The 16975-nt window shown below is 35.3% G+C and overlaps 1 protein-coding gene and 1 pseudogene across 1 annotated transcript; both read left to right on the top strand.

Annotated features, from left to right (window-relative positions):
• Positions 1–2977: 2977 nt before the first annotated feature.
• Positions 2978–9093, top strand: LOC140594367 (olfactory receptor 52J3-like; annotated as a pseudogene).
• A 2173-nt stretch (positions 9094–11266) lies between these two features.
• Positions 11267–12208, top strand: LOC112912120 (olfactory receptor 52E2-like). The gene has a single exon (XM_025988858.2). The coding sequence runs from the start codon at positions 11273–11275 to the stop codon at positions 12206–12208; it is 936 nt and encodes a 311-aa protein (XP_025844643.2). The 5' UTR covers positions 11267–11272.
• The last annotated feature ends 4767 nt before the right edge of the window (positions 12209–16975 follow it).

Here is a 16975-nt window from a genome sequence, read left to right as displayed (position 1 = left end):
AGAAAAGTGGTATCTAATAGGAATAAAATGTGGGTCATCCATGTAATTAAGGTTTTCTATTAACCATGTTATGAAAGCTAAAAAATATATAATTAGTTCAATAGCATATTTAATCTAACTTAATATTATCCAAAATTTATTTAAGCATAAAATCAATATACATATCAATTAAATATTTAATATCATTTAAATAATAAAAGTAAATCTTCTTAATCTAGTATTTAACACATAAAACACATCTTATTTTGTACACTAAATTTTCAATGGCTAAAATAAAATACAAAACAAAACAAAACATGCCAAACTGAAAAATATTTTATACTCCTTCAGACTTTAAACTTTAATTGAAATAAATAAATATTAAAATACATTCCTTCAGTTGAATTTGCCACACTTAGATGTTCAATAATCATATATGGATAGTGTCCAGTGTGTGAGAAATTACAATTCTAAATCTATGATTGGACACAAATGCCTGCAGGGAGTAAAATATATTAACCAAAAGAATTGAAAGATTTTGCCACTTTATACAATAGAAATCTGGGGAACATGTGTGATACTAAATTCTGAGTACTGGATCTGAGTAGTAAAATTTATGACAGCATGAGGCTGAATTGTAATAAGAGGACCTTAAGTAGAAACTAGACTCAATGCATTTGGGAATCATTCTAACAGTTGGACAGTAGAATGAAACTTATACTCAAAGATGGTCTTCAGTAAAATGAAATGCCAGAATTACCCTGAAGAAAACCATAAAGGAAAGTTCCCGAAGACTTCCAGGAACACAGAATGTTAGAGTGGATTTATTCTACATGCCTGCTCAACCAGCCTATAACTCTGCCTTAGAGGCCCTAGAAAACACTCTCCTCAAGAAGGCTGTGGGAAATATATTCCTGAGGAGAATCTGGTAAGCCAGGAGAAGTTCCTTTTGGGCTACTTTCTGCAGGTCTGGAACGAGGTCAGGAATTTCTGCTGTGTTTCCTGAATTCAATCTTGACACAACTCTGAAACGTGGAGCCCACTGAAATGGAGGCTATCTCCCCCTGAAGAAGGATCTTACTGAACAGCCACTTATACACTGGTCTTCCTGAAGGGGACATGTAATCGTTTATCAGCAAGACTGTGCATTGAAAAAGAAAAGAAAAGCTGGAGGCATCATAATTCCAGACTTTAAGCTATATTACAAGGCTGTAGTCATCAAGACAGTGTGGTATCGTCACAAAAACAGACATATATTTCAATAGAACAGAACAGAGAACCCAGAAATGACTCAAAACTGTATGGTCTGCTAATCTTCAACAAAGTAGGAAAGAGTATCCAGTGGAAAAAAAGACAGTCTCTTCACCAAATGTTGTTGAAAAAATTGGACAGTGAGATACAGAAGAATGAAACTGGACCACTTCCTTATACCATACACAAAAATAAAGTCAAAATGGATGAAAGACCTTGATGTAAGTCAGAAAACGACCTAAATCCTAGAGGACAATATAGGCAGTAACCTCTTTGACTTCAGCCAAAGTAACTTCATACTAGACATGTCTCTGGAGGCAAGGGAAACAAAAGCAAAAAGGTAGTATTGGGACTTCATCAAGATGGAAAGCTTTTGCACAGTGAAGGAAACAATCAACAAAATTAAGAGGGAACCTTTGGAATGAGAGAAGATATTTGTGAATGACATGTCTGATAAAGAGTTAGTATCCAAAAATCTATAAAGAACCTATCAAACTCAATACCCAAAAGACAAATAATCTGGTTAAGAAATGGGTAGAAGACATGAACACACATTTTTTCCAAAGAAGATATCCAGATGGCTAACAGACCCATGAAAAGATGCTCAACATCACTTATCATAAGGAAATACAAATCAAAATCATCATGAGGTGTCACCTCACAACAGTCAGGATGGCTAAAATTAACAACCTAGGAAACAACAGGTATTGGTGAGGATGCAGAAAAAGGGGGTGGGAATGTAACACACTGTGGGTGGGAATGTAAACTGGTGCAGCCACTCTGGAAAATAGTATGAAGGCTCCTCAAAAAGTTAAAAATAGAACTTTTTTCCACTCTCCAGTTTTCCTGTATTTTCTCTATTTCTGATTTTCTGTTAGAAAAGGAATTATCAGAAACTAGGGACAGTGTCCTATGTATATTGCTGGGGTAAGGACAAAGAATGTCCTTGGGTGAGCTATGTCCACAATCAGTACTTCCCTCAAACTTCCTACTTTCACCAACTCCCATCATTGTCTTTCTTGTATATCCTCCTGGTATACAGGGAAACACCTGAAGTCTTCCTTGTTACCTTGTGTTCTTCCATCATCCCAGTAACAAAGGGATGCACATTGCTGTAATAACAAGTATTTTGGCTCTGAGATTATTTATTATGGGTCAAATCCTCTTGTGCCTAGTTCAGTTTAACATTTGTTTGATGGTATTTATCTACAAGTGTTTGTTTAATAATTTCATGAGGATATCTATTGATTTTAGAGATGAATTTCTGAATTTGAAGTCATGTGAAAATTAGTATCAAATGAAACACACTTTAGTCCGTTGGTATATGATGGTTCTTTATGTTAGTGCAGCTCTGTTCAGAGACCCACATCTGTCTTTCTCTGCCTTAATGGTTTGTTTAGGTTTGTCCTTAACATGCTCAATTTGGGAAGGCCTTACATTTTATATTAATCCAGACACTAATCTTTGCTAATAAAAAAGTAGCAGAATATAGATTATTTTGGTTCAGAACTACAGAGGATGTTCTATTATTCCTTGGCATTGGCTCTGCAATTACTTGCCATAAAACTTTTGTTCCTTAGATTCAAGCTGTGTCCAGTGTCAGAAACTTTCCCTTTTCTCTCTCCGATAGGCCAATACAGATAAGAAACAATATCACTGCCTTCTCTTGTACTCTACTATGAACTAATCATCTGAAAGCATTATGTTTTTTTTTCTTTCTTTTTTTTAGTAATAATTTTATTTTTTATTGGTGTTCAATTTGCCAACATTTTTTTTTCTTTCTAGGAATGAATTGGATCTCCTCATATTCCAGCCAAATTCAGAATTCCCCATCAATCCATCATTCTTACTTTTTCTTTTAGGCATGCCAGGGCTTGAGACTACCAATGCCTGGATTTCCTTGCTCTTCTGTTGTATTTAGATTTTAGTTCTTATTTGAATGTAACAATTTAAATAGTGATACAGGCAGACAGAATCCTTGTGACCCCTATATTATTTCTGGTTCTATATTTGGCTTTCTCCACATCCTTGGCACCACATATCTTTTGGTTGAACACTCAAGAGATTGGCTTTGGGACTCTGGGGCCCAGATGTTTCTCATACACAGGAATGGTGTCTTCAGGACTTCTGCAATGACTTTTGACCATTCAGTGGCCTTCTGTGCACCACTCCACTACACAATCATAGTGATAGTTTATTGCACTGAGTGCAGTTATGCTCACACTGTCCCCAATCTACCTAATCCAGTGTCTGCCTTTTGTGATGCCCACAATATTGCCCAGAAAACAGTGAGCACATGAGCATTGCCAAGTTGGCTTATGCCAATTTTCAAATCAATGCTATCTGTGATCTCTTAGCCACTTTTTTCCTTGTCCTCATCCTGGTACTGCTGGGAATCTCCTATGGCTACATCCTCTGGGTTGTATTCCATCTCAAATTGCAAAATGCCCATCACAAGACACTGAGCAATTATAGCTCTCATGCTACAGTCATGTTTGTTTTCTACACACCCTCTCTCTTCATTTTTTTAAAAAATGTACTCTACATGGATAGAACTGGAAGGTATTATGCTGAGCGCAGTAAATCAATCAGAGAAAGACAATTATATGGTTTCATTCATTTGAAAACTATAAGAAGCAGTGTAGAGAATCATAGGGCAAGGGAGGAAAAGCTGAATGGGGGGAAGAAGTCAGAGAGGGAGACAAACCACAAGAGACTCTTAACAATAGAAAACAAACTGAAAGTTGCTAGAGGGGAGGTGGAGAGATGCAGTAACTGGATGATGGGCATCAAGAAGGAGACTTGATGTGATGAGCACTGAGTGTTATATGCAATTGATGAGTACTAAACTCTACATCTGAAACTAATGATGTACTATATGTTGGCTAATTGAATTTAAATAACAAAAAATGTACTAGTGTACATTGTTAATAACAGGGGAAACAGTGAAGGTTGCATAGGAACTCTGTACTACCTTTCAATTTTTCTGAGATCAAACATTTTTAAAAGTCTACTTAAAATAAAAAGGATTTTAAAAAAAGGATTTTTTTTTAAAAAAAAATCATAGGATTTGAAAATTTCTGGTTCTTCTGGCGGTGAACACATAATTTGGTAAACACTATTTTGGAATAACTGAAACAGCAGTATCACATGTATGAAATTAGTGTTGCATTTGAAGGAATCAGAGAGGTCTTGCGGTTGTCAAGGAATTATCAGAGCAGGGTAAAAAAAAGGAATCTAAAAAGAAAGTTTGGCATTTATGGTCACTTTTCTTTAAGAATGCTTGTCAACTCTTGCATAAGATAATTAAGAGGATGAATCAGATTTTCTTTAGATTGCTTTGCCAGTTGGAACAATATTTTACTGGAATATGGCATCTAGAGAATATTAACAAAGACCTTGTCCATGCCACGGAATGATTCTCACTTGTTTATGAACTTTTGCGTGTGTAAGAAAGTTATAAAAAATATGCTAACAATAAACACTAAAGTTGGGACAGTAGTATTTCTACCTGCTGAGGAAATGAGACAGGAGTACAGAGCATGCCTCCATTTTAATTCATGTCTTATTTGTGCTGAAGCCCAAGTGCACAGTTTACTTAAATGACTTCCCATATTCAAGATATTTCATCACAAGAATTGTTAAATGCAAACACTTTGGAGAAGTCTGCAATGACTTATGATACATTTGTTGGATACTGGAGATTAGGAAGGCCCTCATGAGAAGTGTAAGAAAGTGAACGCTAAATGAAGGGCAATAGGGAATGACGTGCTGGGACCTTGAGATGCATGTGGGAGCTTGAGTCTGTTTTGGCTCTGTGAAGAAACATGAGGGAATTTATTTGTAATAAAGTGAATAGGGAGCACCCCAAAGTTAGTGGAATTTTCTAGTTGTTATTAACATTCATTAAATACTTATTGTGTAAAAGACATCCTATCAGGCAAACTACATGTTACTTCACGTAAAACATATGAAAAAGATGCTATTTTATTTCCTCTTTTCCATATAAAAAGAATATTAGAGAGGCACCTGGGTGGTTCATTGGTTGAGCACCTGCCTTTGGCTCAGATCCTGATCATGGGGTCCTGGGATTGAGTCCTGCATCAGGCTCCCCACAGGGAGCCTGCTTCTCCCTCTGCCTATGTCTCTGCTTCTCGTTCTGTGTCCCTCATGAATAAATAAAGAAAGTCATGTTTTTAAAGAATATTAGACGTTAATGAGAATAAGTAGCTTGTTCAATATCACACAGTCAGTAAGCGGATGAGCTTGCAATTAGAATCCATTCTGCTTGAGCTTTATCACATTAGAACTGATTTCTAGAGTGTTAGAAGTATCATAGTGGTGATGGCCAATCTTCCAGGCAGTGACTATATTTGGTTCACAGGCTCAGGGGCACATCACTGATTCTGGATAGTTGGCATCTTTATCCGTAGAGAAGAGCAGAACTCCCTAGTGGATTTTTCTACCTAGTGTAGGACTTGGCTCAAAACAGGGACCTCAAGGCCCTCCTGTCCTTCACAGATAAGGCCCTAGAGAGTTTCCGTTGGAGGCTATCCTTTGGGGAGCATCACATGAAGGATATAACTCTATTTCTTATTTGGTTACATATGAAAATAGAGAGATCAAGACAGGCTCAGAATCGCTTATGGTGCACAGTTTGGTGAGTGGGCTACACCCTTCCCCAGCCCATGGGCAGGATGGTAGCCAGAGCAGAGGGGAAGAAAGGAGAAAAGATAGAAGTGTCATAAAGCTGAGGAGAACAGAGGGGCTGAGATTAGGTGTATGGCACAAAGGAAGTTCTATATGTATACGTAATAACAAAAATATCACTAACTCTTGTTTGCATTTTTATTTTTTCAATCATTATAAGATCAGATGTCTTAATCTAGAAAGATTTGTCCATTGTTTCCTATCAGGATAAGGTGCAAGAAAACCAAACAAACCCTACATGTGTTCTCTCACACTTCAAGTATAGGGTAATCACAAGTAAAAGACATATAGAAAGTAACAGTAGGAAGAGTCTACTGTGTTTCTGAGCACTGCTTTGTGCAGTGCAGATTAAGGCTTGACCTCATGCTCAGTAAGAGTATGTGTTGAATAAACAGTTCGTAGCACGTGTGGACACTAGAAAAAAACATGGCATATCTGTAGAAGTCACAAGGTTTTGTTAATGTATTTCCTTGTATAACATTGGCATATGGCACCATCTCCTAGGGTTCAAGATTTTTAGGTTGTAGTTCCTTTGATGGGCATACATTTTGTGTCAGAAAGATAGACCATTTTTTGAAAATTGGAATATATCTTATATGTAGCATCATATAGATTTAGGTGTACAACATGTTAATTTGTCACATTTATATAGTGTCATATGATTGTCATTACGGAGATAATTAACACGTTTATCATATTACATAATTATCCTTTTTTACTGGTTGAAACAATGAAGTCCTAGTCTCTTAGCAAATCTTATGATATTTATACAGTATTGTCTATATTCACTACACTGCATTAGATCTTTAGGGCTTAATTACTGCTCCTTGTAAGTTTGTTCCCTTAAGCAACAGTGACAATTTTATGCAACCACAAAGATTTCCCTACTTTAGAAGCTAAACTTCCTATGATAGACAGAAACCCTTGGGTTCACTTCACTGAATATCTCCATCACTCAAGACTTAAGACTCTTTTTAGGAAATATCCTATATGATTTAAGCTATATTTCATTATATTTTTATGAAAGAAATCTTACAGAGTACTTACATTTTATTAGCTATTTAAATAACAGAACACAAAGATCACAGTTACAATTGTCTCTGTATTGGACAACTTTAAGTTTATTACTAAAAAAAAGAATACCACATATCTTTTCTAATTCAGTAGGTTGCTTTGTTGTTTCATTGATGGTTTCTTTCACTGTGTAATGGAAAAAGGTATTTGCAAATGGTATATCTGAGAAGGGGTTAATATCCAAAATATATAAAGAACTTATACAACTCAGCAGCAAAAAAAAAAAAAAAAAAAAACCACAAATAATCCAATTGAAAATGGCCTGAGGATCTGAATAGACATTTTCCCAAAGAAGACATACAAATGGCTCATAGACTCTCAACATCACTAATCATCAGGGAAATGCAAACAAAATCGCAATGAGATACCATCTTATACTTTTCAGAATAGCTCAAATCAAAAAGACAGGAAATAACAAGTGTTAGCAAGTATGTGAGGAAAAAAGAACCTTCATGCCCTACTGGTGGGAACACAAGTTGATGGAGCCACTGTGAAAAATAGTACAGAGGTTCCTCAAAAAAATAGTATTACTATATGATCCAATAATTCCACACTGGATATTTACCCAAAGAAAGTAAAAACACTAATTTGAAAAGATATATGTACTCTATGTTTATTGCAGCATTATTTATAATAGCCAAGATAGGGAAGCAACCCGAGTGTCCTGCAATAGATGAATGGATAAAAAGATGTGGTGAGTGGGTGTATAATATATATATATATATATATACACACACACTGTATCTGTATATATGTATATATATTACATATGGAATATTACTCAGACAAGAAAAAATTACATCTTTGCCATATACAATGACATGGATGGAGCTAGAGAATATAATGCTTAGTGAAAGAAATAAGACTGAGAAAGGCAAATACCATATGATCTCACTCAGATGTGGAATTTAAGAAACAAGATAACAAAAAGAGGACAAGACAAAAAGACTTAAATACAGCAAACAAACTGGTGGTTGCCAAAGGGAAGACGAGAGGGATAAATGGGTGAAATAGGAGGGGTGAAGTGGCTGTGATGAGCACTAAGTAATGTATAGAATTGTTATTGTTGAATCACTGTATTGTACACATGACGCTAATATAACACTGCATGTTTATTATACTTCAGTTTAAAGAGCTCCCTTAAAATATATATTTAACATTCTCTTAACTGATATGTCAGGCTCAATACTAGGTTTTATATATACAGATATAAGTAAGAGAGGGTTTCTTTAACATTAAAGGGCTGCCTATACATTAGACTAACACAACAGGTAAATATAATTTCACATAATTTTGTAAAATGATAATTCCAAAGAAAATAGGTATATAAAGGAGAGATTATCCTATCAGTATTTCTTCCTCACTCTCTGAATTTTCAGGAAATTTTATTTCTTCTCTTTTTCTGACTACCTTAATCAACATCTGAGGCTTTTTGTATTGCTTTTCTCTTAGTTTTTAAAACGTTATTGTCAGCCACTCTAAAATATACCTATGAGAGATGGAAGATCAATTTTTACAAATATATTTATTATTATTAGAATAATTTAGATTTTCCTTAACAGCCAGGAGAAAAACCAATCCCTTCACAATAATTTTTGTAACCACTACTTGTATTGATTTTACCATATGCAAAATGTAAGCAAACTGTCACCACAACTTTTATGTATGTATAGAGAAACATAAGAATAGCTCATTGTTCACATCTTACAACCTTGTATACACATTTATTAAGTTAAATAAAGATGATATTTGAGATTTAACCAAAGACTTATCTGACAAAAAGATTTTGTTGTCACATCTGTAACTTTTTGTTGCCCCAAAATGATTATCTCTTAGTTCTCTAGCAACCCGTCTTTTTTTATTGAATAAGTTTGATATCAACAGTGTATAAATAAATTTAAGGTGTACAACTTTTACTTTACTAACAGTTATATATTGTAATATAAATGCCATTGTAGTAATATTTATCACCCTACCCCTAGCCTCCTGTCTTAACACTCCATGTTCTTGACAGGAAGGACACATTCTGAAGCCATGGGACATGCTCGAAAATGTGTTAAAATGAAGAGGCTCAACTGAAACCACTTTATATATAGTAAAACCACTATATAATACCTACTTTCTAGTATTTTCCTGCCTTCCCCTTTCTCACTGTATTTCTGGATTAAAACATTTCTCAGACTACCCAAGGCTTTTGCACTTAAGAACTTATTTATTTATTTAAAGATTTATTTATTTGAGAGAGAGAGAGCACGAGCAGGAGGGGCAGAGGGAGAGAGAATATCAAGTAGACTCTGCCCTGAGCATGGACCCCAATGTGGAGCTCAATCTCACAACTCTGACATCAGTTGTGACACCTGGGTGGCTCAGTGGTTGAGCATCTGCCTTTGGCTCAGGGCATGATCCCAGGGATCCAGGATGGAGTTCCACATCAGGCTCCCTGCATGGAACCTGATTCTCCCTCTGCCTATATCTCTGTCTGTCTCTCTCTGTGTCTCATGAGTAAATAAATAAAATATTAAAAAAATAAAAAACTATTCTGACATTAGGGCCTAAGCTGAAACCAAGAGTTGGATGCTTAACTAACTGCACCACCCAGGCACCCCTGCACTTAAGCATTTAAATGAGACCTTTCCATTGATATGGGCACTCTCCTCTATTTGGCTGGGTATTTTTGGCTTAAGTAAAGGCCAACATTTATCCATTTCAACAAATTCTGTCACTTTTACTTTGCCTTTAACATAACAGAATTATAAATCACCAAATACTGGATGAGAGAATATTTGCTTTATCTGCTTTCCACTATAATAGTGGGAGTACCAGAAAGACTCCCTTGAGATTTACAACATTTTACTAGTTACAAATAGATTGGTCATTATGAGATATAGACTGTTCCTCATAGTCCAGTGTAATTTATATTTTCTCCATGTGGTATCCTCCTTAGTACTTAGGTTGATTGATGTTTTGTTTTTGTTTGTTTGTTTGTTTTTGAGAGAGAGAGATGGAGAGTACAAGCAGTGGTGGGAAGGATAGAGTGAGAAGGAGAAAATCTTAAGCAGGCTCCAAGCCCAGTGCAGCCTGACATGGGGCATGATTTCTTGATCCTGAGATCATGACCTGAGCTGAAATCAAGAATGGAACACTTAGAGCACCTGGGTGGCTCAGTCACTTGGATGTCTGCCTTTGGCTCAGGCCATGATCTCATGGTCCTGGGATCTAGTCCCGTATTGAGTTCCCTGCTCAGCAGGGAGCATGCTTCTCCCTCTCCCCACTGCTTGTGCTCTCTCTCTCTCTCTCTCTCTATCAAATAAATAAATAAAATCTTGAAAAAAATATCAGGTCACCTAGGTGGCCCAGTTGGTAAGTCTTTTTAAGACACTAGTTGGTCACTAACATTCATGAATGAGGTAAATAATACGTTATTAACATTCTATGTACCATCTTAGTTGGCATGTAACCCACTTTGGATATCAGTATGTTAAAACCTCTGAGGATCATCATTCAAAGATGATGAATTTAAACATTTCCTCCTAGCATGTGGTTTTCAGTAATCTCTAGAGCTCTTTTGGAAATTTAAATACAACCACAAAGGAGAAACAGTTTTGTATGTGTATGTGTGTGTGAATGTTACATGTGTTTTTGGTTAGGATATTTAATCCACAAGCAACCATTAAGTGTCATTAATGCATATGGGACAAACTCAAAGAGGTTAGTAAGCAACTAAGAAATCATGATCCTGGTTTACATCATAGCTATGTGAAAAAGGGACAGAAATAAACTATATGGAGGGTAGTGAGTATGTATGCTTACATATATGCATTCATATGTATATGTGTGTATTATCTTTATTCATTCATTAATTCACTAATTTCCTCATTGTATGTGTGTATATGTATGCATATATATGTAAATAAGTAGATATATAAACATATACAATAAAACAAGGTCTTGAATAGAATAAGTGAAATGCCTTATGAAACAAATATTTGAGTAATAAAATTGATCCAGCTTTCAGCAACTAAATTCTAGTTATAAACATTTTAAGATAAAAAAAGTTTTAGGATAGAGGTTTTCAGTTATTCTTGCAGCAAAACTATTGATGAGATTTTTGATAATGGGATAAACAGATAAGATATCCACTTTTGTTTTGGTTTTTGTTTTTTTGCAGTAACATAAACATCATCATAACTGATTGGTACCTTCCAATATGGATCAGCACACATCTGCAATGGCACATTCATATGAAATCAAAAGCAAGATGTCTCTTTCCAATCAAACTCAGCTCCACCCCTCCTCCTTCTTGCTGGTGGGAATCCCAGGACTAGAAACAGTCCACATCTGGATTGGCTTTCCCTTTTGTGCCATGTATCTGATTGCACTCATAGGAAACTTCACCATCTTGTTCATCATCCAGACTGAGCACAGCCTCCACCAGCCCATGTTTTACTTTCTAGCAATACTGGCTACCATTGACCTGGGACTGTCCACAACCACTATCCCTAAGATGCTGGGCATATTCTGGTTCGGCCTCAGGGAGATCACTTTTGATGACTGCCTTGCTCAGATGTTTTTCATTCACATTTTTACTGGCATGGAATCAGGAGTCCTTCTTGCCATGGCTTATGACCGTTATGTAGCTATCTGTAACCCTCTTCGTTATAACACAATCCTTACTAACAAAGTAGTATCTCTTATTGGTTTTGGGGTGGTTGGGAGATCTTTTTTCATTGTACTCCCCTTTGTATTCCTCATCTTGAGACTGCCCTTTTGTGAACATCATGTCATCTCACACACATACTGTGAGCATATGGGTCTTGCCCGTCTGGCCTGTGCAAGTATCAGAATCAATATTATATATGGTCTGGGGACCATAGCAATCCTGGGGCTTGACATCATGGCCATTTCTCTGTCCTATGTCCAGATTCTCTGTGCCGTTTTCCATTTCCCCTCCCATGAGGCCAGGCTCAAGTCTCTCAGCACCTGTGGCTCCCATGTCTGTGTAATTTTGGCTTTTTACACCCCAGCCCTCTTCTCTTTTTTGACACATCGTTTTGGCCAAAATGTTCCCCACTACATCCATATCCTTCTGGCCAATCTGTATGTAGTGATTCCACCAATGCTCAACCCTGTCATCTATGGAGTCAGAACCAAGCAGATTCATGAAAGGGTGCTCAGAATATTTAGCCAGAAGTAAATAATGGCTGAACATATCCAGTTTTTAGCCAGGGAATTAAATGTTAACATGTATGCATCTGAGGAATGAGAAGAGGCCTTAGAAAGGGAAAATGAGGTAAGGCCATCATCACTTACTTGGAAGGGTGCCATTTTTTGTGCATCAGCCATTCAGGCAGTGAGAACAGAAGCTATGAACTCTAAATATCAAGGTGCATGAGCAACTGTTCCATATTATTTTTATGAAGATGAACATAAATATGTTCATGGTTCCCAGAGATCTGAGGGGTGAGTTGCAGAAGACATTTTTCCAAAAAAAAAAAAAAAAGAAGAAGACATTTTTCCATTTCCACTATGAGTGCCAGGTATTCCCTCTTCCTTCTCCGTCTCTCTCTCCTTTTCCTTTTCCTTCTCTTCCTCTTCTTCTTCCTCCTTTTTTTTCTGTTATTCATTTTCTTTCTTTTCCTCTCTCCTCCAATTCTCTGTTGGATTGCTTTGCTGTGTCCTACTATAGCTTTTGCCCCCAGGCCCCTGTCTTCTCACTTTAGTACTCCATTTCATTTACTCTCAAAGTATAAACACCTTTTTACTTAATGGTTTTATTGATTGAATTAGTGGATTACTTTAGTTAAAGAAGGAAAGGAGTTAAGTCCCCAATGTGATGAGCATGCCATAGAACCAGTGTGTAGCAGGTCAGGGGCCAGCACATGAAAAAAAAATTGGTCAAAGGACAACATCAGAAGAAATTAGAAACAGAGAAGTATAAGTAATGGCAGGAAGCCAGGGCACTGAACAGAACTAAAATGAATTTTTAGAGATACTAGAAATTCAATATCTTTAAACCAGATACATAACAATCTCACTAAAAGTATTCTGTAGATGGTTTGTGGAAGCACTGTTCATTCAGAAGCCAATGAGGGATACGCTTTGGTCATATCAAACATCTCTCGCTCTCCTTCTTTTCAGAACAATTTCTTATTTATTGTACTATTCGTACACTTTGGCTATAAAAGTAATTTGCCTGCAAAAGTAGCTTGTGTGTTTGCATAGAAAACATAGAATCTCTGCAATGAAATATATTTGGGGTGAAAATATAGATCTACAAAATACTGTTGAGTCTCTGAATAGGAAGGAATTATTTCTATTCAGGCAGAGAATACATGTTCAGGTATAAGGTTATAATTAGCATGCAGTTCCAATGACTACTTTCCTAGCGTAGTACACAAAAGTATTTCAAGAAGAGAAAACATGAGGATGTCCAGGAAGATTTGCTAAAATCTTATTTTTGCAGATTCATATGTAAAGTAGAGCAGTTAGTTAGAGATCGGAGTAGGAACCAAAACTGGTAGTGACCCTATATCAGATCATGCACCACTTATTTTGTAAGGTAAATAATTTGATATTTAATTAGAATAACTAGCTCTGTGACACTAAGGGATTTCTCATGTATAAGATAGAGGTAAATTATATATGTTAGGAGGAAAAGAGAATATGACCAAAATGTCAACACTGTACTTGACACACAGCAGGACTAGTATATGGTAAATGATTATTCTTTTCATTGCCTGAAAGTCTTGATTTTTTTGTACGGGACAGAACATTATTGCATTCACATTATTCCCAAATTCAATTGGAAAATTTTTCCTACTGTACTTTTAGTTCAAACTGAAGTAGACACTCTAATATCCTCAAAGCACAATGATGCATTTTGAAGACAAAGGGGAGGTATCCACAAATTTAAGTATGGGTATCAAAACAGTAGTATTTGAAATCAGTATGACCTTAAATGTTGAACTAATAATAAATAAACAAATAAATTATTCAGAATCATACAATAGCTTAATGCTTCTAAAGCTCTCACTGTGTACCAGGCAGTTTTGAACACTTTACATATATTATTTGGTTTCATTATCACAGCAATCCTATGGCTCAGGTGTTATTTTTATACTCTAACAGGTGAGGAGAGTGAGACATGCAGACATGAAATACATTGCCCAAGGTCACACTACTAGTAAGAACTGCAGCCTGGATCCCAAGCCAGCTAGTGTGATTCTACCGTTTGATATCTTTCTTTCTTTTCTTTCTTTCTTTCTTTCTTTCTTTCTTTCTTTCTTTCTTTCTTTCTTTCTTTCTTTCTTTCCTTTCTTTCTTTCTTTCCTTTCCTTTTGTTTATAGCTATGCTAAATGTGAATAATATATATAATCTTTAATGATTTATTTTTAGATAGCTTACTTTCTTTCATTGGACTCTCTTCATGATTTAGTGTCAAGTGAAAAAAATTGCGAGCCATAAAATTATATGTAGTATGTAAAACATTAGGAAAATCGAATTTCACAAATTGACCAGATTTTAAATGATTTATCCCTAGACTGTGAAATTTATTTTTATGGAAATTTTTTAATTGTATAAAATGTTTAATGTTGAACATATATAATTTTTGTTATCATAAAATGTTATCATAAAAGACCATTAAGAGTAAAGAAAGAAGATTTAAAACAAAATAAAATTGAATATTTCCTGTTTAATCATTTTTCCACTTGATATTTTCCAGTCACTTTTTAACTTCACTTATAAATAAAAGTCTATTATTGCCAAAGTTCCTAAATGCACATAACACTCTTGTACACATACACATAACATATCTTCATTACTGACCATCACTATTCAATTTCTAGTGTCCTAAGAAAAATACAGCATGGACTCTTCCTTGACCTCTCTTTTTCTAGCAATCCACATCAAAGCTATTGGTCAACTTTATTTGTTCTGACTTCAAATTATAGGCAGAATCTGAACATTTCTTGAGATAAATCCACGCTCTTAATCTAATTATTGAAATTCAAATGATAAGTGCTCTAGAAGAAATAATAAGATAATATATTTGAGATGTTGAAAAAGGAAAAGATTTCTTAAACACTTTTATTCCATTAAAAATTATCAAAAAATTTAAAGGGAACCACAGACAGGGAAAAAATATTTACAATATGTATAACTGGTCTATATAAGGACCTCCTATGATTTAGTTATCAAGAAATTTAAAAAAACATAAAAGAGTGGGTAAAAATTTGCATATATACTCACAAAGAAAGAAATGTAATATCCAATAAACAGTAAAACATGCCTAGAAAGTTTAATCATAAGGCAAATAAATATTAACTCCTAATGCAATGCCTTTCCCTGCCTCACTAGATTGATAGTATGATGTAGTGACATTATAAATAGAGAGCAACCAGGAACCTCTTAAGTTGATGGTGAGGGTAAAAAGTGTTATAATGTTAAATATACATTTGGTCACATCTATCCTGTGCCCTAAATATTCTACTTCTGGTCATTACCCCGAGAGAAATGGAAGCATTTATACACAGAAAAAGCCAGCATTTAAATGTTCATGGCAACTTTATTCCCAATACTGCCAAAGGGGAAACAATCCAAATACACTTTCACTGGACAATGGATAAACACCTCAGGGTATATTTACCCAAGGAAATATTACTCAGTGATTAAAAAGGTAAGAACCTGGGGAGCCTGGGTGGCTCAGTTGGCTAAGTGTCTGACTCCTGCTTTCAGCTCAGGTCATGATCTGATGGCTTGTGGGGTCAAGCCTCACGTAGGGCTCTGTGCTTAGCAATGAGTCTGCTTGAAGATTCTCTCCCTCTAAACCTCCCTCCACTCTCTTTCTCAAATAAATAAATAAATTTTTAAAAAGGGAAAAACTATTGTGCCCAGTACAACATAATAAATATACAAAAAACACTTTTCTGAGTGAAATAGACTAAAAGGAAAATGAAGAACTATTCAAATGTTTATATCTATCACCTTCAAAAACAAAAGATTAAAAATTTTAAACAGATACTATAATAACTGAGTAAAAAGAAACAACCAACTAAAAAATATAAAATCATGTAAGAATTACTGTAGTCAAACTTTACAATTGTTGAATACAAATACAATAAAGTGGGAACCTAAGAAATAGCTACAAAAAATTTCCAAATAATACTGAATAATTCACTAAAAATATAGTAAAAAAAGAGTAAAACAATGAAAGGTTGTTGAATATTTACATCATTTGAGCATAAGTGAAAAATAAGTATTTTTTGAAGAATTTTTAAAAGAAGAAATTGGAAAATAGGGTGAAGGAGCTATATTAAAGATATGGGGGCAGCCCATGTAGCTCAGCGGTTTAGAGCCGCCTTCAGCCCAGGGCCTAATCCTGGAGACCCGGGATCGAGTCCCACATCAGGCTCCCTGCATGGAGCCTGCTTCTCCCTCTGCCTGTGTCTCTGCCTCTCTTTCTGTGTCTCTCATAAATAAATATATAAAATCTTAAAAAAAGATATTATTGATGAGAATTTTCTAATTATAAAAATAATTATATTTGCATTAAAATGTACTTGAAATAGTTACTAGCCTATACTATAAAATTATATCACACCGCATGCATTAAAATTTCATTTAATCAAAGATAAAGAGAAATAAAGGACTTAAAAACAAGAAGATTCCAAAACCAAAAAAGGAAAGAAGCTGGCCAGATTTAAAGTTCTTTATTACTCAGCCAACAAAAAGGATGAATATCTACCATACACATGGAGATGGATGGAACTGGAGGGTATTATGCTGAGTGAAATAAGTCAATCGGAGAAAGACAGTTATCCTGTGGTTTTACTCATATGTGGAATATAGAAATAGTGAAAGGGACTATAAGGGAAAAGAAGGAAATTGAGTGGGGAAAAATTAGAGAGGAAGATAAATCATGAGAGACTATTAACTCTGGGAAACAAAGGGTTGCAGAAG

The sequence above is a fragment of the Vulpes vulpes genome, chromosome 11, assembly GCF_048418805.1.
Source record: "Vulpes vulpes isolate BD-2025 chromosome 11, VulVul3, whole genome shotgun sequence".
NCBI lineage: Eukaryota > Metazoa > Chordata > Mammalia > Carnivora > Canidae > Vulpes > Vulpes vulpes.
This window is presented reverse-complemented; position numbering and strand designations above follow the sequence as displayed.

Excerpts from the sequence above, each read along its gene's own strand:
- LOC112912120 (XM_025988858.2), top strand. The coding sequence starts at position 11,273 with ATGTCTCTTTCCAATCAAACTCAGCTCCACCCCTCCTCCTTCTTGCTG.